General features: G+C 43.5%; 8 protein-coding genes across 9 annotated transcripts; 3 read left to right on the forward strand and 5 right to left on the reverse strand.

Annotated features, from left to right (window-relative positions):
- Positions 1–21: 21 nt before the first annotated feature.
- LOC108041183 (GPI ethanolamine phosphate transferase 1) lies at positions 22–3058 on the forward strand. Its single transcript, XM_017119010.2, has 2 exons — positions 22–898; positions 960–3058. The coding sequence occupies exons 1-2, from the start codon at positions 118–120 to the stop codon at positions 2960–2962; spliced, it is 2784 nt and encodes a 927-aa protein (XP_016974499.2). The 5' UTR covers positions 22–117; the 3' UTR covers positions 2963–3058.
- A 904-nt stretch (positions 3059–3962) lies between these two features.
- Positions 3963–7216, forward strand: LOC108041196. Its single transcript, XM_017119027.2, has 10 exons — positions 3963–4106; positions 4161–4361; positions 4415–4681; positions 4738–5092; positions 5150–5335; positions 5407–5576; positions 5629–5776; positions 5837–6078; positions 6387–6861; positions 6927–7216. Exons 1-10 carry the CDS (start codon positions 3963–3965, stop codon positions 7031–7033), a joined length of 2295 nt encoding a protein of 764 aa, XP_016974516.2. The 3' UTR covers positions 7034–7216.
- LOC108041197 lies at positions 7060–9877 on the reverse strand. Its single transcript, XM_017119028.2, has 6 exons — positions 9544–9877; positions 8776–8896; positions 7824–8162; positions 7562–7762; positions 7392–7505; positions 7060–7313 (listed from the first exon to the last, which is right to left on the reverse strand). Exons 2-6 carry the CDS (start codon positions 8887–8889, stop codon positions 7194–7196), a joined length of 888 nt encoding a protein of 295 aa, XP_016974517.1. The 5' UTR covers positions 8890–8896; positions 9544–9877; the 3' UTR covers positions 7060–7193.
- A 468-nt stretch (positions 9878–10345) lies between these two features.
- LOC108041166 (cardioactive peptide) lies at positions 10346–11417 on the forward strand. Its single transcript, XM_017118987.2, has 3 exons — positions 10346–10500; positions 10857–10920; positions 10979–11417. Exons 1-3 carry the CDS (start codon positions 10390–10392, stop codon positions 11269–11271), a joined length of 468 nt encoding a protein of 155 aa, XP_016974476.1. The 5' UTR covers positions 10346–10389; the 3' UTR covers positions 11272–11417.
- A 247-nt stretch (positions 11418–11664) lies between these two features.
- LOC123037566 (probable cytochrome P450 6d4) lies at positions 11665–13873 on the reverse strand. Of its 2 annotated transcripts, XM_044458860.1 has the most exons (4): positions 13151–13873; positions 12895–13097; positions 12143–12834; positions 11665–11782 (listed from the first exon to the last, which is right to left on the reverse strand). In XM_044458860.1, exons 1-3 carry the CDS (start codon positions 13837–13839, stop codon positions 12185–12187), a joined length of 1542 nt encoding a protein of 513 aa, XP_044314795.1. In that variant the 5' UTR covers positions 13840–13873; the 3' UTR covers positions 11665–11782; positions 12143–12184. The 2 variants fall into 2 exon arrangements, with proteins under 2 accessions (XP_044314795.1, XP_044314794.1); XM_044458859.1 differs by lacking the exon at positions 11665–11782 and having other exon boundaries at positions 12004–12834.
- A 907-nt stretch (positions 13874–14780) lies between these two features.
- On the reverse strand, positions 14781–17130 carry LOC108041194 (probable cytochrome P450 6d4). Its single transcript, XM_017119024.2, has 3 exons — positions 16412–17130; positions 16156–16358; positions 14781–16095 (listed from the first exon to the last, which is right to left on the reverse strand). Exons 1-3 carry the CDS (start codon positions 17098–17100, stop codon positions 15440–15442), a joined length of 1548 nt encoding a protein of 515 aa, XP_016974513.2. The 5' UTR covers positions 17101–17130; the 3' UTR covers positions 14781–15439.
- Positions 17131–17403: 273 nt separating this feature from the next.
- LOC108041192 (chorion peroxidase) lies at positions 17404–20779 on the reverse strand. The gene is made up of 4 exons (XM_017119022.2): positions 20468–20779; positions 18069–19928; positions 17840–18009; positions 17404–17771 (listed from the first exon to the last, which is right to left on the reverse strand). Exons 1-4 carry the CDS (start codon positions 20632–20634, stop codon positions 17458–17460), a joined length of 2511 nt encoding a protein of 836 aa, XP_016974511.2. The 5' UTR covers positions 20635–20779; the 3' UTR covers positions 17404–17457.
- Positions 20780–20884: 105 nt separating this feature from the next.
- On the reverse strand, positions 20885–25032 carry LOC108041190 (nuclear pore complex protein Nup133). The gene is made up of 8 exons (XM_017119021.1): positions 24761–25032; positions 24530–24704; positions 23967–24470; positions 23604–23916; positions 22706–23544; positions 21973–22648; positions 21364–21905; positions 20885–21306 (listed from the first exon to the last, which is right to left on the reverse strand). The coding sequence occupies exons 1-8, from the start codon at positions 24934–24936 to the stop codon at positions 20932–20934; spliced, it is 3600 nt and encodes a 1199-aa protein (XP_016974510.1). The 5' UTR covers positions 24937–25032; the 3' UTR covers positions 20885–20931.
- Positions 25033–25264: the final 232 nt, after the last annotated feature.

A 25264-nucleotide genomic window follows, 5' to 3' on the forward strand; every position in this document is an offset into this window, starting at 1 on the left:
TGAATGAGCTTATTTTGAAGCTCAGGATTTAAGACAACCCTTGAAATTTTATTCAAATAATTACCTTGTATATATTTATATTTTTTGAATAGTTTACATATCAGTTTTATTGAAAATATGTGGAGTGTTCAGGCCTTGGTGGTGCATCTCTTGCTGCTCGGCTCCATCCTGAGTATCTACTTTCAATCCACCATATTGTCGGATCTGGAGCCGTTAAGTACAGTTCGTGATTTGGGCCTGGAACCGCCGGCTGATCGACTAGTGGTCTTTGTTGTCGATGGCCTGAGAGCAGAGTCTGTTTTGGCGGATAACTGCAGTGCTGTTCCGGATCTTCGTGAGCTGTTCGTTAATCAGGGACTTGTGGGCATCTCGCGCGTTTGTCCACCAACGGTGACCCGCCCGGGTCATATCGCCATCTTCGGCGGATTCAATGAAGATCCCACTGCAGCCCTCACCAACTTTGGTTGGAATCCGTCGACCTTCGACACTGTCTTCAATCGCAGCCGGAACGCTATAGGCTGGACCCAGGATGTGGTTGCCAAAGTGTTCACCCACTTGCCCACCGGCGGTGCACCATTGCGCTTTGAAACGTTCTCCAGGTCGGACATTTCGGGAAGACTTAAGTTGGACGAGTGGGTATTTGGAAAGGTACGGAGCTTTCTGACTAAGGAGGAGAATGTGCGGCCATTGCGCAACACCACCTCTGTGGTGTTTTTCATCTATCTAGCCGATATTGATCTTGCGGGCCACGCATTCATGCCCTACGGCTCCAATTTCAAGGAAAAGCTGCACTTCACCCAAAGGGGAATCCGGCAGACCTTTGATCTCTTCGAAAGCGTTTTCAACGACAGCCGTACCGTTTATCTAATGACAGCAGATCATGGCATGAATGATGAAGGTGTGTTAAGTCGTGGAGTAATCTAGGAGTTCATCATTACTTACAAAACCTTATATTTTAGGCCAGCATGGCGGTGGGGGAGAGCGCGAGGTAGAGACGCCCTTCATTCTCTGGGGAGCCGGTGTCAATCGCAAGGCTCCCGATCCTGGCCAGAATTTCACTGTGAATAATGATGGACTAACTCTGCCCTTGTACCACTTGGAACAGACACAATTCGCGCCGCTGATGTCCGCTTTGATTGGCCTGCCACCGCCCATGAATAATGTTGCCCTACTGCCCCTGGGATTCCTGAATGCCAGTGCTGAATATGAGCTCCAGGTTATGCACCTGAATGCCATGCAGTTGCTGGCCCAGGCTTCGGTTCTGATAAAGCGTCATGAGAACGGCATTCTGTATCTGTTGCTGCCGAAATTTGAGAGTCTGGATTCGGCAGAGATTGATCAGTATCCGCAAAGAGTAAAATATCTGGTGAGCCAGGGATATTTCGAGGAGGCGCTGAAGATAAGTCAGAAGATAGCTAAGGTGGCGCAAAATTGTTTGGAATACTATCACAGCTACTATCACGGACCTCTGCTGGTGGCCACCACCGCCTCCTATTTGGTGTGGTTCTACCTTCTGCTGGTGCAACTCACTCGGGAGTCGTACCACCCGAGATCAGAGCGCAGAGGATTCCTGACTTGGACCACGTTGTTGATGGCATTGGGAGGACTGATACTCTTAGAGCTAATGATACTGCAGAGGATTCCATACCTGACGGCCTTCTATCTGCTGCTGCCCTTTGGAATCCTTACTCTGGCCCTGGCTGAGCGGCCCTTGAAAAGGAACTGGCTTTTGTGCCGCTTCCCAGCTGTTCATCTATCCAAGATCGTTTTGCCCGCGGGCCTCCTGATCTTAATGGCCTTCCATAACAGTCACATTGGACTGCTCTACCTTCTGATGGTGTGCCTTAACAATCGTCGGGCCTTTCTCAACCCCACCAAGAGGTTATTTTTCTGGCTTTGCCTGGTAATCTTGCTGAGTGGAATCCTGGTGGTGAAACAGAATTCAAGTTTGGACTTTATCCCCAAAGTCATAAGCGTTTATGTAGGTAAAAGCCATGTGGTTTACTTCAGCATGGTGCTATCGGTGATTCGTCCTCTGATCCTGAGGCATCGTCATGACAAACGTGTTTGGATCATCAATATTGCAGCGCTACTGGCTACAGCATATGGAATCTACCAGTGGGACTCGAATCAGCCCGTGTGCACCTATGTTTATGCTGCCTGTTGGTCGTATCTCGCCTTCGCCTTCCTCTCGATCCCTTATAGTGGAGCAGAGGAACTGAAGGGTCGTCTGGAGTTGATCATGTTCAATATGCTCACTGTACATTTAATGCTGACCATATCGATGGCCTCGCTCTTTGTCCAGATCATGGTCACTGAGTTTGTATTGGGCCTTGAACTTTACGAAGAGAACAACATATCATGGGACGTTAAAGATCAACGTATGGATCAGGATAGTGATGAAGAAGATTACGAACTGGAGGAGCTCCAAAATGAGAGACCCATGAGTCCGCTGAAGCACCTAAGGCTATCGTATCGCTATGCGGCCCTCATTCTACTGTACTTCTACGTATCGTTCTTTGGAACCGGACATTGGTTCTTCAACTTTACGTTCAAACCCATTACTACGCGACTGTTCTTCCCTCAATTCTCCCTTCATCTGATTGCCGCCTTTATTCTGCTGAAGATATTTATTCCATCAATTATCGTTATGTCAAGCATATACGCTTTGATATCCTTTGGCCGCAAGAATACCCGGTCAATCTTCATCTGCTTGTTCCTGATGAACGACACCATGAGCCTGTACTTCTGCTACTTTGTTAACAACAGAGGTTCCTGGCAGGAGGTGCGCGAATCGTTGGACCATCTCCTCGTGACCCATGTGTTCATCATCCTTCTGCTTGTGTCATCCTGGATAGCCAAGGGTTTCCTTTACAACACCAAAGATGATAGGCCCCCGACTTCGGCAGATGTCCTGGGCATCGCCAATGCTACGTCCCTGGTTGAAGACAGTCGCGTTTAGCTTTATCAGAGTAATGTGCCAAAATTGTCCGGTTTTGTTTTTAAAAATTTATATAACATATTTAACGCTGTTTTAAAATAAATTTTTTGGTCTATAATGTAATTACATAGTAAAATAATTATTAATTTGGAATCTCTACAAAATTAATATAAATTATTTATATACATTTCAGGAGGGCATAAAATTAAAAAATAGTTAAATCATTTTTGAAGTGCAGAACACACTTCTGGAGGAGACTTAATCTAAATTGAGTTTCAAGGCACAGAAGAGAAAATACGAGTCATTTTTCAGGAAAGCTAAAAGATAGATAGACCATATGTTTTTCAATCTAGTGTAGTTCACAATGGGTCCTCCGAATCGACTAGCGTTCTTGTGTGAGAAAATAATGTGTTATATACCATTTTCCAAAAACCTTTTGTCAGTTAACTTTGTATAAATTTCTTTACGATATTCCAGTTTTTATGAACTTTACTGAAAGTTTTTTTAGCTTTACTTTACCAAAGTAATTATCTTACTTCCTCCGTATACTGGCAAGTTAACATATAACGAGGCCTCGCTGGCTACTGAAACTTGTCAAGTTATGACATCGCTAGACAAGCATTTAATTTGGGGTTCCCAGAGCCGACCCCATAACTCATTTGCATAAGGGCAGCCTGACGAATGCGTGTCTGTCGATGATGTTCAATGGGCTCACATGGGTGGCACCCCCTAAAATGGGTACATGTACATCCGCTGCTCTTTCCAGGGTTCCACCCGCTGTCAGATGCGTGCGTTGCCTGGCTGCGGGGGTCACGAGACCTGGCATCGATCCAACATTTGGAAAATTTGCATTCGCCAGGCTTTGGAATCAGGGAAGACGCGGGTCGACGGATGTGCGGATGCGTGCCTGGGAGACACAATAATTAAAAAGCGATTTGTCTAGTACCAGGTTGGGTTAGTAGGGAGCCAGGGAGCAGGGGGTAGCCGTCGTTCCGCCGCCGGCGGACAGGCCCCACCGAAAATGAGCACCACCCCGAAGTGGTACTGCCGCAACAAATCCCAGCCGATGCACACGTTCGCGGAAATTGGCAAATTGGGCCTGGAGCTGCGTCGGATTACCAAGCGGATAGTGATCGATGTTAACTCGGCGATATTCAGTGAACATGTAAGTGGTTCACCTATTAATCAGAAATGGTAGTTAAAGGCGTCCCCTTCCTAGGACACCATATTGGAGGAGTGCGAGAGGGTGGTGGAGCAGTACTGGAATCTCAAGGACGAGACCAAGAATGCCGACTTTCAGTCGCTGTCCAAGAAGATCAAGAGGAGTCCCTATAACCAGCTGCTAATGAAGAAGTTCCACTTGATTATGGACGTTAATGACCGAAGGTTTTGCCAGCTCACCTTTGTGCTTAAGCGAACGGTGGGTACAGGGTTTTCTAATCCTAGACCAAGAATGATTATAATCTCTTCCAGCTAAGCTTCCTACTCCGCAAGTCCATGCAATCGGAGATGTGGCTTAATTGGGCTCTGCACATAACCCAGCTGTACAACAAGTGTCGAAAAGTGGAGAAGCCTTTGGCTCCAATTGAGGTGGATCCACAGCCAGGTGAAGAAGAGCCGGAGGAGGAGCCCAAGCTGGGAGGAAAAAGGAAGGAGGAGATGCCTGCCAATGTCTGCAGCAACATGTATCCTGCTCTACTCCTGGCGCTCAAGTCCATTGATTTTAGCTACGTTTTGCAGGTCAGAGTCATTTTAACCCGCTCTAAATTGCACTGTAACCAATTCATATCAAATAGCTTGTGGCCCAGACTCGAGTGGAGCAGAATGCTTTGGATCTGGTTTTCGGCCTCTTTAATATGGGAGAGCAGGATGCCTGGCGGGAGCAGCAGAACCTAGAGTCCACATCCTCCAGTCTGGAGATCCTGCGCACCCTAAATATATCCTTTGCCGCCGGCGATTACCAGCCGTATTGCGACACCGCCCAGGACTACAAGTCCATGCAGATGCAGATGGCGGATGCGAGTCTCCAGGTGCAGGATCACGATCACCAGAGCCTGCGCTCCAAGCACACGGAGAGTTTCCTGCAGAAGGAGCGGGTCTTCATAGCCCAGTTGATAGCCAAGGCTACGGAAATAAGTCCAACCATTTTCGGTATGTTTTAATTAACTTAAACTTATCTAAACAGTTCTAATGTCTTCTATCCTCTAGACAATGGCAAAAAAGGTCCAGTGGACATGAATGTTTATATTGTCAAAGGTTTGCGCCTGCTCTGGTCATATGTGGGCATTATTTTGGATCACATTCTGCTCTGGTGGATAGATAATCCTGTTTCCTGCTATCGCCTCACCCACATAGATTCCATTCGCAGCTGGCTCTATCATCAAAGTGTGAATGGTGAGTATCTATCTGTATGAATATATCTCTAAATGGGTATCTTCCGTAAAACATTTTATTTTATTTTATAGATATACCTGAACCCGTTTACTCTACACTACGTGGTATTGGGGAGATCCTTACAGGATTTGTGTGCAACAACATTTGGGATCAGCTCTTCCGACTTACTCTCATTTCATCGAACGATACCAATCGATTGGTAGATGTGGTAGCGGAACAGTATCGCGATTGCCCCAAGAATGTAATGTGGATAAAATTAATCTAGAAACATTTAAAATCCTATTTTTTCTTAGGAATTTGGCACCCCAACCGGCACCGTTTGGATCAGTATTTTTGCCAACTTAGTTAATTTGAGTAACCAATATTTCTCCAATCTGGAGGCCCACAATAACTCCAGTCTGCTGCCAGTGGCTGAACAGATTCCCATACTTCACAGACTAGGTAAGTTCGGAATGGGTTTAATATATGAGATTGATTATTATTTTAGTGGCCAATTTCTAGACCATTCTGTGCATTCAATGCGTCTCTGGGTCACCGAGCAAGCGAAACTCTTGTGCTGCGAATGGAAAATGGACCGCTTCTTCCAGATTTTGGAGCACGATGTCAAGCTGTGCCTTAATGTCTTCATTACCTTTCAACTGCCGAAACTCACTGCCGACCTGAGCGATATACTGATGCTAGTTTGTGTTGCCCTGCGGACCAAGCTCATCGCCGAGGTCAATGCCAACATAGACAAGCTTAAGGTGAGTATGGAAATTGATGACCTACCTCAGAAGAGATTAAAATTAGAATTAATGGGTTATTTTGGAGATTTTGAACACCTTTTCCTTGTTAACCCACCACATCTAAAATTTCATATCAATCGGATAAATAATATAAGCCTATAAATACTAATTGTTGTTACCCAAAAACTAAAAACGAACCAGTATCCCTGAATATTAGAATGCTTTTATTTCTCACTTAAAGTTTTATAGTTTTATATATAAATATATTAAAAACCAACATAAATATTTTAAATAAATTATATATAAATATTAACCCTATGTTTTAGAAAACCACCGACGAGTGTGTTCAGATCCTGTCAGCAGTTTGTCGGGTCCTCAGCCTGGCCAACTTTACGCTCTGCTTTCCCGCCGCCAGTTTCTGGCAGCGAGATGTTTACAACAACGAGGAGAAGAGCCTGTATGTGGGCTATGTGCTGGACGAGATCTACCTGCCCACCATACGTGCCACCAAGGACATTGTCATACTCAAGCTGATCCTGAAGCTCATCTGCGAGGCCTGGCTGGATTTTATCTACCAGAAACGCATTCGCTTCAGTGTTAATGGAGCAGTGCGGCTGCTAAATGATTTCGATGATGTGCGTGAGTGGATCCTGGCCTGCACTTTGTTGGATGAGGAGCAACTGGAGAAGCTGAGCAACCACGAGGTGCTGCGCATGTGCAAGGGCGTGGGAAAGATACTGCTCCGCAAGCCGGAGGACGTGATCTCTATTACCCAGTCGCCCAAGTTCGACAAGAAGGCGCGTAAGTTCCTGGTCTATTTATAAGAAAATGTTTCTTTTTTAGTTAGGATTTACTTTGTTGTACAGAGGACGCCTCCGCTCAGGATACCCAGTTGCCTTCCGAGATGTTCGTCTCCAATCAGAAGCACTGGCTGCAACTACGTGCCAGTGGTGGCAATGGATTCCCTTTTTGAAACTCTGCTGCGGCGATGCCGTCATGTAATTGACCTTTTTAGGGGGTACAAATGTTTATTGAGTCGCTAAAATGCTTTACAAAAGTGAGGGTCTAGAATATATATATTAGAAAAAGGGCAACTATGGTTATGTTTTTTTTGTTTTGTGTTGGAAGTCTCCTTAGGCGGGCACCTTGCGACTAATGATCTTTATCAGCTCATCCACGCGCTCGCTTTTGCCGGCGAATTGTTTTGGATGCGGTCCAATCATTTGAATGATCATCGGCACATCTTGCGAGACCTGAAAAATGGAAAAAATACAAAATATGCGGATGTTTGACAGCTGTCAATTATGGCCAAATGGAATATGGGTCAATACCTCGAGGAAGCGGGCGAGGGCCTTCAGCGTTCGGAAGATCTGGTCTTCGTTGGGACTGCTCTGGAAGAACTGCAGAATGGCCATGGCCAGTTCTACGGCAATATCGTCGAATACCTTTGAAAATATACATCCTTAAAATGTGCCTTGGAAGAAAATAAATACCTACTTACCACTGTCTTCACTTCTTTGATAGCAATGTTGTACAAGATCATGCTGCCAATGTTTTTGAGCTGCGGGCAATTGGATAGGATGCAGTGGACGGCCACCTTGGTGGTCACTCGTATGTTGGAGATGGTCTGTCCATTGTATTCCCACTCGGAGATGTACAGCAGCCATTCGGAGGGACCCAAATTCTCGAAGAGATTGCACATCTGTGGGATACAAATATATGTAAGCTAGTATATTGGTTATCCTTTGGGGATATGTACTTACAAACATGGCCCACGCTTGCTGCTCCTCGGGAGTCTGCTTGTCAATGTCCTGGGCGTAGTTCATCAGTGTGTGATCCCTGCGATCCTGGTGCAGAATAATGATCACATCGTCTTTAAGCGCCGCGTAGGCCAGGGTGCGGATCAAGTGTATCCGTGTGTCCGGGGAGAAGGCCTGGTTATCACGCAGGACTCGTTGCACAAACACCAGAAAGTTATCGCCCAACGCCCAGGAGCCATCGTCCTCGATCAAATACTGATGCAGCTCCTCCATGGCCACCTCCTCCTCCTTATAGATCTTGCCATCTAGCAGTTTTACTAGGTTCTCTAGTTCAGTCTTAATCTATTTTGTTCAAAAGGTAAAGTGCTATATTCTTATCTAAAACTATTTTAATCTTTAGGGAAATTTGTCTTTTTGTTACTAAAGTTTATATAATTAAATAGGAAATCCCGTTCACATACTTAAAACATTTTATTTGCTAATATTTGTTTACAAACAAATCGGCAGGTTTTGTATTCGTTTTGTATACAAAATATTAATTTTAGAATCATATATTTCACTTTCAAAAAGTAATTTTTGTAAAACTTTCAGTTGAATGATTCGACTATATTTTCGTTATGGGCAATAAATCGTGCTTACTACAAATTGGCTCGTCATCTACACGCAGAAAAATATGATTGTTTTGACTTTGTAATGGATTAAAAATCTGGTATGAATAGAAAAAAATTATCAAAACTTTTTGGTAAACAATTTAAAGCACCAAATCTATGTAATTTTATTTATTTCAACAAGTAATAAAAACTTTATTAAAAAAGAAAAAATTATTTGAAAGGTTGCCAGTTCGATGGGTTCAAAATGTTTTATGAATATAAAAAAGTACGGAATGATTTTCGGTTGCCTACAATGTTCATTAGCTCGAAATGTAGTTGCATTTATCGTGTTAGTTTCGACTTACGTCAATGTCTTTAAGGACCAACGCCGGTTCGCGTGGGATTTCCTTCTCCTCCGTGGACTTGGAGCGCTCCTTGCCATTTTGGGGCTGCTGTTGTTGGGCCGTGGGCTCTGACATCTTTGGTCTATTAATAGGCGAGTGAGGAAATTAATAAAATAAATTGTATACTTATAAATAAATGACTGTGTATGTGGGCACAACAATCTTTGGCTGCAGCAGCCGCGTCACTCGACAGGGCAATAAAATTGCAAGGCTTTTCACTTTTTATTCGAAATTATTTTTTACGATCTGCTCACGATAATGTTGTAATTTTCAGCACAAATTGCCGTTCCGGCGTGCTGAAATGTTTACAATTTCAGCACGAGAAATATGCGAGGAATTTGATGTTTCATATAAACAAAGAAACGGAAAATCATTTAGTGATGCTCTCGCTTAATTAACAAAAAAGAATCAAAAAGAAAAGAATGGGAAAAGCGGTAGCCGGCGACAATTGAAAGAGACAGGACAGAGGAAAAGTTGTCAAACCGAAGTGTGACAGTAAAACTGAGAAAAACTCAAAATAGCCGGGGTATTTTTAGTTTTTTACTTTACGTGTCTAAAAACAAGGTACAGAAGATTCTCACTGGCAACACGAAATTGCATGCAATGTGATATAAACGATTTTCCAAGTTTTTTTCCAGCCCCAGTTGACAGAAATTGGTCTTCATAATCAAATTAGGTGATAGGTATTCTCATTAATTTGCATAATTTATAGCTTTCCAAATTACTCACATGCTATTTTAGTAGAAGTGACACAGAAATTCCTTAACTTTCGACACCAATTCGTGGGAAAGCCGAAAAACAAAAGTCAAAACTCAACTAGGGCACAAATTATATCTCTTGTCGGCGATGCGTTTTGTTTACTCGAAATTCCAAAGATGAATATATGGTTATTTATTTTCCAGATCTTGCAATTTTTGTAGAACTTTTCATTGAATTCCGGAGATCGAGTAGCACGCGAACCGTTTCAATTGAGAACCGACTCGAAATTGCTTGTGTTTGTTCGGAAAAGTCCCGTGGAAGTGTGAGGAAAACTTTCGGAAAATGCACACTTGCTCACCGTGGACCAACTCTATGGCGTATGAGCGATCTGTGAGTGTGTTTTCGGATATTTCGGATCGGGTCTTTATAAATAGACACTCGTCTCAGTTCGCTCGCGAGCGAAATGTAGCCAATGCAGCTGCACTGGCAGAAATTGGTGTAAGTTGTGTAAAAATCTAAAAGATTTCACTCTTTAAGTCTGTCCAGTTTAAGTTTTAAATTGAATTTGCAGTGGTTTTTATTACCCTCTGCAAGGGCAAGGACCATCCTTCACACGTCAATGCAATATTTCTATGCGGGGGTGGCCCGGCTGGGAAAGGTCGGGAAAACACAAAAAGCTATTAAGTGGCAACCAAAATACATTCCAGGCTCAGCTGGTGGTCCTGTCGCATTCTGAAAGCAACAAGTCTCACATTGCGTAGCCGAGATGTTGACCGAGGCCCAAGCTGAGGCTACTTTCATTTGGATTTCGAGTGTTAAGCGCTTCGGTTTGCTAAGTGGTCCCTTCTTAAAACTATTAAGATATCCTTTTTCGCAATGAGAAGTTGTATTAAAATTTTCCTGAGGCTGACGGCGCTCTTGGTTTGCTTGATATCCTGTCAGGCTTCACTGGAAAGGGAAAACCTCGGAGGCAATAGCATGGCAAACGTGAGTATTAATGGAGTTAACTATTTCATAATTACTGAAAAAAAGTGGGAAGCCATGGTGAAATCGAAATATATTCTTAATCAATAACATACGTAATGTGAAATAGCATACGTAATCTAAATTGATAAAGAACTTTTGGAAAAGCTTTGCAACATTTTTATAGAGATTAAAGAACTATACATATACTTAATCGGATATATTTTAACAAACGCAAATTTTGTGTTATGGTAAAAGAATTTCCTTAATTTGATTAAAAAGTTCTTGTAACTTTCTTGGTTAATGTTCATTTTAATTAATTCATTTTATAAAAGTGAGGTGTTAATAAACTAATGATAAAAATTGTTTCGTTTTTGCAGCACAAGCTGAGCGGGGTTATACACTGGAAGTATGAAAAGCGACCATTTTGCAATGCTTTTACAGGTAACAAAGGTCAATAAAATATATATTTGTACAAGTTTTCAACGCAGAAGTATTACAGGATGTGGACGCAAGCGTACTTATCCCTCTTATCCACCTTTTTCACTATTCAAACGCAATGATGTCGAAGATAAGCCGTATAACAATGAGTATTTGTCTGAGGGCTTAAGTGATCTGATCGATATTAATGCCGAACCCGCTGTGGAAAATGTGCAGAAGCAAATCATGTCGCAGGCAAAAATCTACGAGGCCATCAAGGAAGCCAGCAAGGAAATCTTCCGGCAGAAGAACAAACAGAAAATGCTGCAGAACGAAAAGGAATTGAGAGAATTGGAGGAGCGTGAGAACAACTAAATCGGATTAATTGGAACAATTGGATGACTGGAAAACAAAAATGACTGAAAAAACAAACAAAAAAATTGACTGGATAGTTACCACACTGGTTTTGTTATTGTATATAATATCTTTATCTATGACTCTTTGAATTGTGAAAGATTCTACAGCACTGGCATGCATTCAATAAAAATTGTTGACCTGACTTTTGGGTGCGTTTTGTCTTTTGTAAGATTTATATTTTGTTTGCACAAACATAGGCCAAAACACATATTTTAATTTACACATATGCCTAAAAGCAATGATCCTATCCACACTCTTTCTTCCCCTGTAAATGTCCTTATATTTAATTAAAAACATTTTTTTTGTAATGCACTTTTTTTTTAATATTGTATAGAATTTGTTAAGTTTTGGTATCGCTCTGTGCCATTAGTAATCAGTAACCGCAGGGGGCTCTCCTATCACTGCGAACTTATGATAGTGATAAGAGGGGTTTAATGAATTACGAAAACGAATCATCGACTGAACCGACCTGGGAAAATATAAATAAAATATGAGTTAGCAAACTAATGAAAAGAAATTAAATCGAAAGACGATGTATACAACTTTTTATTTAAACAGTTCTTAAACATATTTGCGAGTGAAGGTATCACAGGCAAATTCCCCAATTTTAAAAAACGATTAGTAATGACAATAGATCTGTAACTATTACTTAAAGATTGCAATGAGTTCAACCATTTACAAATGCATTAATTCATCTCTAACATGATTTATTATAGAATTTACAAACATTATTACAGCGAGTTCGGACTATTTACTGGCCGAGGTTATCTTTTATCATATCGACGATTGTAGCACTTAACGGATTGAATATAATAAAAAATGAATTTACTGCCACTTAACTATTGTATTTCATCAGTGTGGAAAATTCCGGCTAATTGGGCACTCTTTTGGACAAACGCACTCGAACTCCATTTTTGGGCATCAGGGCAATGCCGCTATTCTCGAACTCAATTTCGCGTTTACTCATCACCTCGACATTGAAGTTCTGCAGGATCTTAATGATCGCCAGTTTGGCGTTCACACGACCCATCCGCTGAGCAATGCAAATCCTGGGACCCTCACCAAAAGGCATGAACGCCGTGGGATTGTAGTTGCGACTCTCCTCGGAGAACCGATCGGGATCATATTTCTCGGGATCCGGGAAGTACTCTGCATCGTGGTGAATTCCATACAGGGAGATCACAACAGGGGTTCCCTTCGGAATGACGTGGTTTGTTTCGGGCACCGTATAGTCCTGGGTGCATTCGCGGTTTAAAATGGGAAGTCCAGGGTATTTGCGAATGGTTTCCTGCAAGCACAGCTCCAGAAACTCCATTTTGTGCAGGGAATCGTAGGTGATCTTTCCGTCATTCTTGGCCAGCGTCTCGTCCACTTCATCCTGCAGGCGCTTCAGTAACTCTGGATATTGGGCCAATTCATAAATGGTAAAGGCAGCAGTTGATCCAGTCGTCTCCTGACCAGCAATATAAAATATAAATGCCTGGGCGGTAATGGTCTCTAGCGAAATGGACTTAATGTGGCCTGAAAACATTGCATTTCATTATAACTTTGACTTTGGAGACCATACTGATTACCACTCACCATCGGGCGTCTTTTGTATGCTAAAGGATTTCTCGTCATTCTCTTCAATCTTTCCCGTATTCCTTAGCTGAATAAGCAACTGGAGAAGATCCTTTCGCACAATTCCGTGCTTTTCACGGTACTCAACGGTTTCCTTGACAATTTCCAGCATGGCCAGACCGACTGGATTTTGAATACCCATTCGAAACAGGAGCTTGGCGATGCTGCAGATAATCCATTAGATTTTTTAAGACATAGGGATGAATTGTTTACTTACGAGGGTACCAGGAAGATTAGCATACCGAACAGGGCATTAAACCTACTATTGACTCTTGCAATCAACACCAATTTACGGAACTTATTGTCCGGGTTTTCGAAGCTGTTCACGTCCAAGCCGAAAATGGTCGAGGCAATGATGTCGATGGCATAGTGTTGCATTACTTTCTTCAGATCCACCTCCTCGGAACCTTGTTCCGGTAGCTCCTTTTGCAAATGGGCCACCATCTTGTCACCAATATCCTCGGAGGTGCTGAACATGGCCTTTAGTTTGCCGGAGGTGAAACAAGGCGACAACATTTGCCTCATGGACCGCCAGCTCTGACCTCGTAGGGCAAATATACTGGCTGACAGCGGATTTTTCTCCTCGTCCACATAAACGCCACGATCGTGAAAGCTTGCAAAATCCTGGGCCAGAACACGACGTGCCAATTCGGCATCCCGGACTAAAACAGCCGGACGGAAGAGCAAATAAATGCCCAAGACACGCTCCTTACTCTTTAGATAGACATCATAGATGGCCAAGCCCATGCTCTTCTCCTGTCTCCAGACGGTGTCCAAACATCCAAATGGAATTCCGGAGTGCTTGTCGTATGGAAATCCGCGACGGGCCCAAAAGTCATAATGGTGCTTTAGATAGAACCACGCCAAAGTCAAGAGAGACAGCACCAGCAAAACCAGCGAAAACATGATCAACTTATTGATATTTCTAGCCTAAACGTCACTTTAGCAAGTATACATGGAACTGGCCAACAATGAGCTCGGTTTCCATTTATATGGGCGAAATTCGACGCTTATCTGTTCTCTTTCACAACAACGTTCTCTTCAGATAATGAATTCTGATATAGCAAAGTAAATTCTCTTGAAATTATTGTTTATATCATTGAGCATGAAAAAATTGTTATTAAATGAACCTTAAAACCTTAAGAACTAATGTTTATTTTACGTTTCACCGTTTTAGCATATTTAAATTATATTTACAATTTACATTACATTATTGGTGTAGGTTTTAAAATGTTTTTTTGATTTCTATAAAGAGTCATATTTGCTTGGTTGATAAACCTATATATAGCCGGCTATTAATCGGGAGGCAGAGAAATTGTGAAATTATACAAAGAGAACTAAAATTTTGTTATTTTAATTGTCTATGAAAACCCAGTGAACTTCAATCTTTATAATAAAGAGCTTACCAGCTCTATTCATTTCTTATTATAAAAGAGTTATGTTTTGATAAATTTAACAAGAATGTATTGTTACTCTTTGAATATTATTATTTCATCATGTTTTTTGTAAAGCTTTTAGCCCAATAATTGTCGATCAAAGCATACTTTTTCCACCACCTCCTTAGTTTAACTTTTTATGAAAATAAAAATAGGGAATCTGCTTCTAAGTGGTTTCCAAGCTCAGTTTAAAATCTATAGAATAGAAACATTCGCAATCGTTTTTTTAAAGAATATGCATGCCATAAGAAAGATCGGGTAAGCCCCTTTCCAAATATTCGAAAAATTGCTTGCAGAAATTGTCAAGAAACTGCACTTTTAAGCCCATAAGTTTTCTTACAGACTTCTGGTATTAAAGCGGCATTCTTCTAACTGATTGTAGTTTAATTCTCTAAAAAATTGCTTTTTTAGCTTGATTTGTATTTTTGTTGTACTTCCCCATAACTCTTCTTACAGATATACTATTTCAAAGTGGCAAACTTCTAAATGATTGCGGTTTAATTCTCTAAAAATCTGTGTTTACAACTTGGTTTGTATTTTGAGTTCGATTTTTCGACATTTTTAAAACATTTTTTTTCGAAAAATGGCTTTGCAGAAAAGTACCCAAAATCTACAAAACCATTTAGGCCCATAACAATTCTTACAGACATCCGATTTCAAAGTGGCAAACTTCTAATCGATAGTGATTTTATTCTCTAAGTGCCCTTATATTTATAAAAGAATTCAAATTGAAATAGGATGCTTACAACTTTTTGTTTTTAACAGTTCTTAAACATATTAACATATTTGCGAGTGAAGGTTATCACAGGTCGAATCTTCCAATTTTAAAAAACTATTGGTAATGACAATAGTCCTGTAACTATTACATAAAGATTGCAATAAGTTCAACCATTAAAAGTGCATTAATTCATTTCTTACATGATTTAATGTAGAATTTACACTATGTTTGGACTATTTACTGGCCGAGGTTATCTTTTATCATTTCGACGATTGTAGCACTTAACGGATTGAATATAATCAAAAGTGAATTTACTGCCACTTAGCTATTGTATTTCATCAGTGTGCAAAATTCAGGCTAATTTGGGCACTCTTTTGGACAAACGCACTCGAACTCCATTTTTGGGCATCAGGGCAATGCCGCTATTCTCGAACTCAATTTCGCGTTTACTCATCACCTCGACATTGAAGTTCTGCAGGATCTTAATGATCGCCAGTTTGGCGTTCACACGACCCATCCGCTGAGCAATGCAAATCCTGGGACCCTCACCAAAAGGCATGAACGCCGTGGGATTGTAGTTGCGACTCTCCTCGGAGAACCGATCGGGATCATATTTCTCGGGATCCGGGAAGTACTCTGCATCGTGGTGAATTCCATACAGGGAGATCACAACAGGGGTTCCCTTCGGAATGACGTGGTTTGTTTCGGGCACCGTATAGTCCTGGGTGCATTCGCGGTTTAAAATGGGAAGTCCAGGGTATTTGCGAATGGTTTCCTGCAAGCACAGCTCCAGAAACTCCATTTTGTGCAGGGAATCGTAGGTGATCTTTCCGTCATTCTTGGCCAGCGTCTCGTCCACTTCATCCTGCAGGCGCTTCAGTAACTCTGGATATTGGGCCAATTCATAAATGGTAAAGGCAGCAGTTGATCCAGTCGTCTCCTGACCAGCAATATAAAATATAAATGCCTGGGCGGTAATGGTCTCTAGCGAAATAGACTTAATGTGGCCTGAAAACATTGCATTTCATTATAACTTTGACTTTGGAGACCATTCTAATTACCACTCACCATCGGGCGTCTTTTGTATGCTAAAGGATTTCTCGTCATTCTCTTCAATCTTTCCCGTATTCCTTAGCTGAATAAGCAACTGGAGAAGATCCTTTCGCACAATTCCGTGCTTTTCACGGTACTCAACGGTTTCCTTGACAATTTCCAGCATGGCCAGACCGACTGGATTTTGAATACCCATTCGAAACAGGAGCTTGGCGATGCTGCAGATAATCCATTAGATTTTTAAAAACATAGGGATGAATTGATTACTTACGAGGGCACCAGGAAGATTAGCATAAAGAACAGGGCATTAAACCTATTTTTGACTCTTGCAATCAACACCAATTTACGGAACTTATTGTCCGGGTTTTCGAAGCTGTTCACGTCCAAGCCGAAAATGGTCGAGGCAATGATGTCGATGGCATAGTCTTGCATTACTTTCTTCAGATCCACCTCCTCGGAACCTTGTTCCGGTAGCTGCTTTTGCAAATGGGCCACCATCTTGTCACCAATATCCTCGGAGGTGCTGAACATGGCCTTTAGTTTGCCGGAGGTGAAACAAGGCGACAACATTTGCCTCATGGACCGCCAGCTCTGACCGCGTAGGGCAAATATAGTGGCTGACAGCGGATTTTTCTCCTCGTCCACATAAACGCCACGATCGTGGAAGCTAGCAAAATCCTGGGCCAGAAGACGACGTGCCAATTCGGCATCTCGGACTAAAACAGCCGGACGGAAGAGCAAATAAATGCCCAAGACACGCTCCTTACTCTTTAGATAGACATCATAGATGGCCAAGCCCATGCTCTTCTCCTGTCTCCAGACGGTGTCCAAACATCCAAATGGAATTCCGGAGTGCTTGTCGTATGGAAATCCGCGACGGGCCCAAAAGTCATAATGGTGTTTTAGATAGAACCACGCCAAAGTCAAGAGAGATAGCACCAGCAAAACCAGCGAAAACATGATCAACTTATTGATATTTCTAGCCTAACGTCACTTCAGCAAGTATACATGGAACTGGCCAACAAAGAGCTCGGTTTCCATTTATATTGGCGAAATTCGACGCTTATCTGTTCTCTTTCACATCAACGTTCTCTTCAGAATGAATTCTGATATAGCAAACTAAATTCTCTTGAAATTATTGTTTATGTATGTTATGCATGGAAAAAGATTATTAAAAGTGTACTCTCTTGAATTAAAAAAATCAAACCCATTTTCTTTTATCAATTATGTATTTTACTAAGTTATTTTTCAGCCTTTACGAGATAGCATTCTCATTATAACTGTCTTTTTATAAGCAAAATATTATTTTTCACCCAGCTAGATTCCTTTATCAATATGAAGAGTTACATTAGCTGTTCGATGATTTCCCTTGACCGTATCTGTATTATTGGCCATCACGCGCACCGAAGTGGTTCCCCTATTTATTACTGTGCTGTGCAGGTCATGCAGTTGCTCGGATTCGGACCATGGTTCAAAATTGAAATGATATCCCTCCAAGTCCTGACAATTAACCTGTGGATTGTCTTTCTCCCGTAGACGCTGCATGACGTGTTCCCGGATACGGGTTATTCCATCAGAATTGCGACAGATAATGGCAGCCAAATTGGTTTTATAGATCTCCGCAAGTTGAGCTGTTGGAAAAGGAGATTTATTTGGGAACAACCCAGGTTATGAAAATGGCGTTTTGAAAGACACTAACCTTTGGTAAACTTTTGTGGCCCCATCTTCCGCTCGTACCAGTGAGAGTCGCCCAGTTTAAGGCGTAGGAACTGGTCAGACACCATGCAGCTGAGCAGTGGACCAAAGATTGCTCCACCCAGCGGTGGCTCACTAAGAGCACCCGTATAGACGTCCACATCCTGCGGAGATCTGAAGGAAATCCGGATACTGATCTTTCAGGTTACTTACAGAATTACAGCTTAACGTACTCATAAATCTGCATGATGGAGTCCAAGGTGGCGTTGTCCACGGCCTGGGCCATCTGCTCCCATGTATCCACTGGCGGCAGACGACAATGTCGTCGGAAAACCGTATACGAGGGAATCCCATGATCCCGACCCCTTTGAATGTTCAAGGAAACCAAATCCAGTCCGCATAGGGGCACCTTGTCCTCGGCGGTGCCTTCGAAAAGCTTCTGGGTGACCTCCAGCGAGAAGAAGCGATCCACTTGCATCACCGGCGTGTTAGCCGCCGTCATTAGCGCGTGGTCAATGCCGTGTTCCATCCAAAGAGAGAATGGATTGAAGAGCATCTTGTGCAGTTCCATGGCTTCAGGACTACTATTATCCCTTGAGACATTGAATAATCCCGGTAGAAGGGTATGTGCAAACCGGAAAGCGGCAGCTGCAAAGCAATTTGCTATACTCGGATCCACTTCCGGGTCATAAGTGTCCGGGGCATTCAGGTTATGCTTAGCCGGCAGCAAGCCCTTGACCTCACTAAGATTCCTGCCAAGCAATACCGGAAGAAACTCATTGTAGGTGATATGAGCCATTTGAGCACCTAAAATCTTCCGTGCCTCCTGATACAAACGCTCATCTTCCCAGTGAGGATTCTGCTCCTGCAGTTGTCGAGCTAAATAGTTATGATTTCTGGCCCACAGAAGGTGCATGGATGTGAGCAGCAGGTTTTCATTAGCCCGATCATCTCCAGACTCGAAGCAGTACTTTCCGAGGCGAGTCATCTGCACTCGATTGCAGCCATCCGTCGGATTTGAGGAAATGGGCAGCAGCTGCCGACCATCATCCGTAAGATACATACGCAGCGAGCCATTGATGAAGCTGCGCAACTGACTCTGGCGCTGCTCCAGATTGCCGTAGACTACGGAGGCATCTATAAAAGCCGTTGCCTGGTTCAGCTGCATCCGTGGACCAAATCTTCCGGTGGGTGCCGGAGCAGATCTCACGAAATTCATGCAACTGATGTTGTACTGCTTATAGTAGGCATCGTCGGGAAGGATATCCACAGGAAAACATTCCGGATGGTGCTCCCGGGTGGCGGCCACACAACAATCGATGGACTCCCCCTCTTGCGAAGTGGTCAGCGAGGTGGCCGTGATGTCGTGGTCCATAAATTGACCAAAAACGGCTAGCATAACGGTGAAGTTCGAATCCGTCTCGTAGCTAGAACGATGGATCTTTAAGGAGACCTGACGAGCCGGCGGCAGGCGTCCATGATGACTAACCCGGGGAGCGGCAATGCCATCGGCATAATCTGGTGAGACCATGCGACGATAGGGAACCATTGAGGCTCCATAAGTCCGGGGGTGTTGTTTATTGTTACATACTCCTGTAGATCTTCTGAAGCGGGCATTAAAATCGCAATCCAATCGTAGAACCGTGGGATCAGGAAGGACGATCTTTGGCCCCCAGCCAATATTGCTGCGTCCCGGCTGTTTGGTGTAATTGAATCTCTTGGCTATATCCATGGTGGCCTGGTTCTCCACATAGCCACGTCGTGCCAGTTTTCTTGCCTCTGGATTTGTGCTTAGGGACCGATAGTGTCGAAAGGCTGGCGTATTCACTTCGTTCGGCTGCAGACCCTCCTCCAGTATTTCCCGATCCCCCAAAGCCTTGATACCAACACTCACCGCCTGGGCGCCATCGTGGTGACCCAGTGCCCCCTGTTGTAGGGCCCAATCTGCTGCCGGTTCGTCTGGCAGCGGTCTGTTTGGCGGCAGCTCGACTTCCGATCCATTGACGACGAAGAAGAAACTGGGATTCCCGTCCGCACCACCAAGGTAATCGCTGAACACCAGGGCCAGGCAAAGGGCTGTTAATACAATCGCTCTGCGGGCAGGAAAGTGAAATCACTTTGTGGTTATCATAGTGCGGTTAAGCGTTGACTAAACGTTCACAGTGGGCCAATAATAGGGTATTGAATAACCTGGTAGAGGGGGTTGGCCAATTGATTTCTCACTGCTTGAAATTTCTCTATAGAGTTCAGGGGTAAAAAGTACTCCATTAAGAAAAGCCTTGATCAGGGAAATTTTAAATCATTTTATAATAATATTCTTTGAAACTCCTATATTGCTAATTAAGTATAATTTTATAAGCTCAATCTTTATCTAACATAATTAATTGCTTTTTAAAACTATTCACAATTCCTAATAAAAACTGGAATGTGTTTAATAATTACCGCACTAATAATAATAATCCCTGCTCAAAAGAAGGATTTAAATATTAGACCGTAAGTTTGTGCAAACGTCCTTTAAGTTTCAGAATTGAGGCAATACATACATAGGTTCTAAGTTTCACCTTACACTGCTCGATTTTCAATTTAATATTTCCAAACTAATTTCCACAAATGTCCACAACTGCACACTCACATAAAGGTGATGCCCATGCAGCACTGAAACTGACGCATCTTATTCCGACGCGAGCGCGGAGAAACACCACCTGGAAAGACACGCTCGGGTCCTTGGTATGGCGGCAGGACGACATATCCGGAGCCACCGGCGGCGGCGCTAGTAAGCGGCGTTGTTTCGTCCGTCATGATCAGAGCTAAACTGACGCACTCTGGCGGCAAATGCACCCAACAGAGCTACGGGCCAGTGCGACTCTAGAGTTGCCCCGAACACTTGGCGGGTTTCCTACTCTCCGCTCGCCACACTTCAGATACTTTCGCCGGTAGCAGCTGGCTGTGACAAAGCAACTTATTTTATAATATATTATAATGCCAGCGTTTGAGCGACACAACAACAAGGCTGTCAACTGTCCACCGGCCAAGAACACCAGCCATCATCTCGGATTCTTAACGTAAACTTTAATAAATGACATGTGAGGTGCACGATTAGACTTCCATATCGTCTGGCTGCCTGAACATGTCGGCCACATACTCGTAGGTCAGCTTCAGTAGATACTGGAACGGTTTCTGCTGCGGCAGCTCGCCCAGCTCCACGCTTTCCAAAAAGTCCTCCATTGGTGGCAAGAAGTTCTCGGACTCATGGCCCATCAGCTGCGAAATTTCGATGATCTTGAAGAAGAGCAACTTCTGTATGTAATCTACCCCATTGTTGGGATCGTAATCTATCCAGTTATCTCGTTTTATTGCAGCACACCAGATCTTGTGCCGCATTTCGTAGGGGTGATCCACGTAGGTCAGAAGCTCCAGTGCTTTTCGGAATTCCGCTTCAGTGGCCGTGTCGTTCTCCTCGGCAATATTGAGCTGTGGTTAATAAGTCATTTTAGTAGAGATGACATTTGAAAAATTGTCCTGACTTACGTTGATTATCTCCTCTGCCTTAAGAACCTTTTGTTCCGTTGAATCGAAGCCCAAACTTTGCAATACGTCATGGCCCAATTGCGACTGATATTCGACCAAAGCTAGATCTGCATTGATCTTCTCGACTTGGGCTGTTAAATCTGAATCGGCTGCCGCAAAGGCCGCCAGTTTGGCAAGCGACAGCATAGACTTTTTGCGCGCTACAAACTCAGTTTCACATTGGGCCAACTCGTACAGCACCTTGGCCGCCCGCTCGAAGTCACCATTGAATACTAGCTGGATCCAGCCAAGGGACGGATGGTCGCGCATGAACTGCGCCAGAGCCGTCTGGTTGCCCTTGAAACGCTCAAAGACCTCACCGTGCCGGTTCTGACGCAGATGCCAGTTGATGGCAAATTGCGAGAAATCGAATTCCTCGTACTTGCGGGTGTAATCGTCTAAGCGATCCTTGTCCTGCGTCTCATCGCAGATCAACACCAGACTCTGGAAGTCTAGGTACTTTTCAGCTAGCTTTGCGGCATACTCGTATTGTCGATCTTTGACTAGAAATATAAAAAAAATCAGATAAATTTAGATACTGTAAGCAAATTTTAATCGTAGTTTACTTACTTAGCACCGAGATGAGTTCCCTGCGCTGAGCCTCAAACTGCTGTTGCAGCACATTAAACTTCTCGGTGTCCTGGACGCTTTCCATGTAGGTTCTTCGTCCATCCAGCACCAGATCTACCAGTTCGAATATCTGCTGGTACAACTGGTGCTTCAACTCTGTCTCGCTAACGCAGTGGCCACCATATCGTACGCTGATGTCGATGAGCCGGGTTAGAGTGTCGCGTACACCGGCACTTCCTGCCATAGCAGTCCAGGGAAGATTCTCGTAGGATGATAGTCTTTCGTTGCGCCTAAAGCTAGCTGCATGCTGTTCACGATGCTTGAACACCTGACCCAGCGTATCAAGGACAATGGAGTTGATGTCGTTAATAAAGTGGGCCACTGAAACAGTAGTCTGGTTTTGGGCAGCAATGCGATCGTCAGCTATGTCAGCTAGGGCCTCAAAAACATTTTGGAACTTGGACAGTTTGACATAGAATATATCCTGGCTTGTCAAGCTGCCATTAGGTTTCTCATCCCATATCGCGACGGTGGCCTCTATAGCCTCTTCGATTAGCTTTGGCATTTTGTTTTGCAAGGACCGCAGAGCCATGGCAGCCACTATCTTCTCGCTAATATCGGAAAGAATAAAGCTGGTGGGCTTTAGCAAATGGCTACCGCATGGTATAAAATAAAGCTGGAAAAAGATGTTTTTTGCTTAAATTACATAAATATTGTATCTTTTGGTTTATACCTTTTCCCAAACTCCACTAGAATGCAGAAATGTGATGAAATGCTGAAAAGCAATCATTTTGTCCCTTAACTGATTGATAATTTGCATGGAATGTGAGCTACCAATAGCATGCCGATTGCTTTCCTGATCTCCGAGGGCCTCCTCCCAGCGAGGATCGGATATTGGGATATCTTCGGCCAAGTCCTCGGCGATAGTAATGACAATTCTATCCAACTTGTAGGCATCCATGGGTGCTCCGTTGGGATCGGCTCCAGCCACGCTGCGCAGCAACTCGCCGACAATTGTCTTGATCATGTTGTTGTTGCGCTTTAGGTGGTAGAGAAACGCTGCCTTAAGTTGGCCCACTTCATCGCATAATTCGTTGTATACTTCATCCGGATCTAGCTCGAACAAGTGCAGATTATTGGTGCTTCCATTAATAGCAGACTGATCGGGAGCACCGAAGCTGGCGTTAAACGAGTTGGGGGCGAATAAATCTGGAGTGTTGCAGGAGCTCATGTTCATCATTTCGGTACCGTCAAAATCACCTGGGGTTATTGAAACTAGTCCATGGGTGCGGCTAAAGAATAATGGCATTTGATTGCAGATGGCAGCACTTAAAATGCGATCGTCATGCAGATGAAACTCAATCTTTTCCGCCTCTAGCTCCGCGGTGGGCACGGAATTGGACAAGTGCAGTGGGTATACCACCTTTGGTGTGTACAAATAGATATGACTGCTGCCAACCACGAAGCGCAGGCTTAGACAATCTTCTTCGGTCTTGGCACTAAAAAATTTGTTTATTTTGAGCGGCGTGAACGACTCCAGGAGCATATTTTCCGCATGAGCACTCGCTGTCACTGAAAAACGATCATGTATAAATTTATTGCCTTATTTTTTGGCCAAAGATAAATATTACCCAGAGCATAGCACATTTGTGGAGCATGAGCAGTATTTACAGCTCCAGCCAGTATATATGCCTTGCTCTTCACCATGTGGAAGTCTAGCAGATGAAGATCGATCTCCACATTGTCCGCTGGCAGACGAACATTCCAGAACTTGATTTTGAACTCTTCTCGTATTCTGCGTACCACTTCTGCATCCTCATACAGAAGGTTCTCTGCATTGCCTTTGTTAGACAGAATCCAACGCTGAATTGCACGATCTGAGAGGACAGCCACTACTGTTTCTCCACTTTCCGAATTGCTCTCGCAGCACATGCCAACCAAAGCCTAGAAAAACAACTCGATTATGGCCTTAAATTACTATTTGGTATACTAACCTGATCCTTGTCCCCTCCCGTGTTCATGCCAATCAGAATAGAGGCAAATTTCTTGCCAAAGCCACCAAGGAAACTGGTGGCCGGCTTGATGGTCTTGTGGTGCAGTGTAAAGCGTCCATTGGTGAGTCCCACCCGAAGGAAAACCAGGTTGCAGGTGGTAGTAACGGCTAGATAGCCCTGTTGCGTAGGCAGATTGAGCAGCTTCACAAATTCCTGACCAGTTAAGATCGAGAGATCCACAGAATTTCCATCGTGGGCAATGGACGACCAATAGCGCACTTCTCCGGTGGCAGAAACGGCAATGCAGGAAGCCATTTGCTGGCCCTCCGTTTGGAAAACGCTGATCAAGTCGCTCTTGTGACCAAGGTCGCTGTAGGTCAGGGTCAACTCCCGGCACTGGGCTAGGCCACCGCCACGCCTACCAGGTTTGGCGACGCGAGGTGGAGAACCCGACTTGGTCGTGTCTTTGTACTGCCAAATTAAGAGGCGTCTGCCCTGAACAACCTGGAAGAAATTGATGCTCTGAATTCATAAACCTAATGAGCACGTTCCTGATCTCTTACCCAAGCCCATCCGTTTTGGGTCACTTTAGCGGTGACTGTGCCCGCTCCCGATCCCGAAAAAGTTAAAGCTTCATTGACCACCACGGGTAGTGGGCAGCCAAAGCTCTCCACTACATTGTAATCAGAGCGGATGCCCGGAATAGATTGAGTGGAGCGCACAGACAGGCTGAGCCGGCTGAAAATACATACTTAGAATCATTGGGTATTAAGAAGCGGTTCCGAAACACCTACCTGTTGGTCAGGGCAGTCTTCTTGAGGTTTCCGGGCAGCTGGGCACAGCTAGCGTTGCCGCCAAAAAAGGATTTTCGCGTGTTGTCCGCCGAAGCCGCTGGTATGCTATATCTCCGTAAACCCGGAGACGATTCGCGCGATATTCCGTAAAGTTGCTTCTGCAGGGTTCTTTCCATTTTGTACGCTTGTGGTTATTTAGAAATTACTTATAAACAATAAACAAAGTATTTTTACGGAAGAAACAATTTCGCCGGCATGTGTACGTATCGATAGTCGATTGGCAGTGGCGTAATATCGAAGTCACAGTATAACTATTTTTAAAGGTATCGGTTAGCCATCACGAACAAATTTTAATATCACATAATTAAGGTATTAGTGTTTTGAAATGTATTTTATATTTAATTTAACTATTTTGTGTTTATTTAAAAAATATATGTCTTTAATTGTTGAAAAAATCTTTTCCGTAACGTTAAGCTGTGACTACTTTCACCCATCTCTATTAGA

This window comes from Drosophila rhopaloa, unplaced genomic scaffold (genome assembly GCF_018152115.1).
Source record: "Drosophila rhopaloa isolate 14029-0021.01 unplaced genomic scaffold, ASM1815211v1 contig_178, whole genome shotgun sequence".
NCBI classification, from domain to species: domain Eukaryota; kingdom Metazoa; phylum Arthropoda; class Insecta; order Diptera; family Drosophilidae; genus Drosophila; species Drosophila rhopaloa.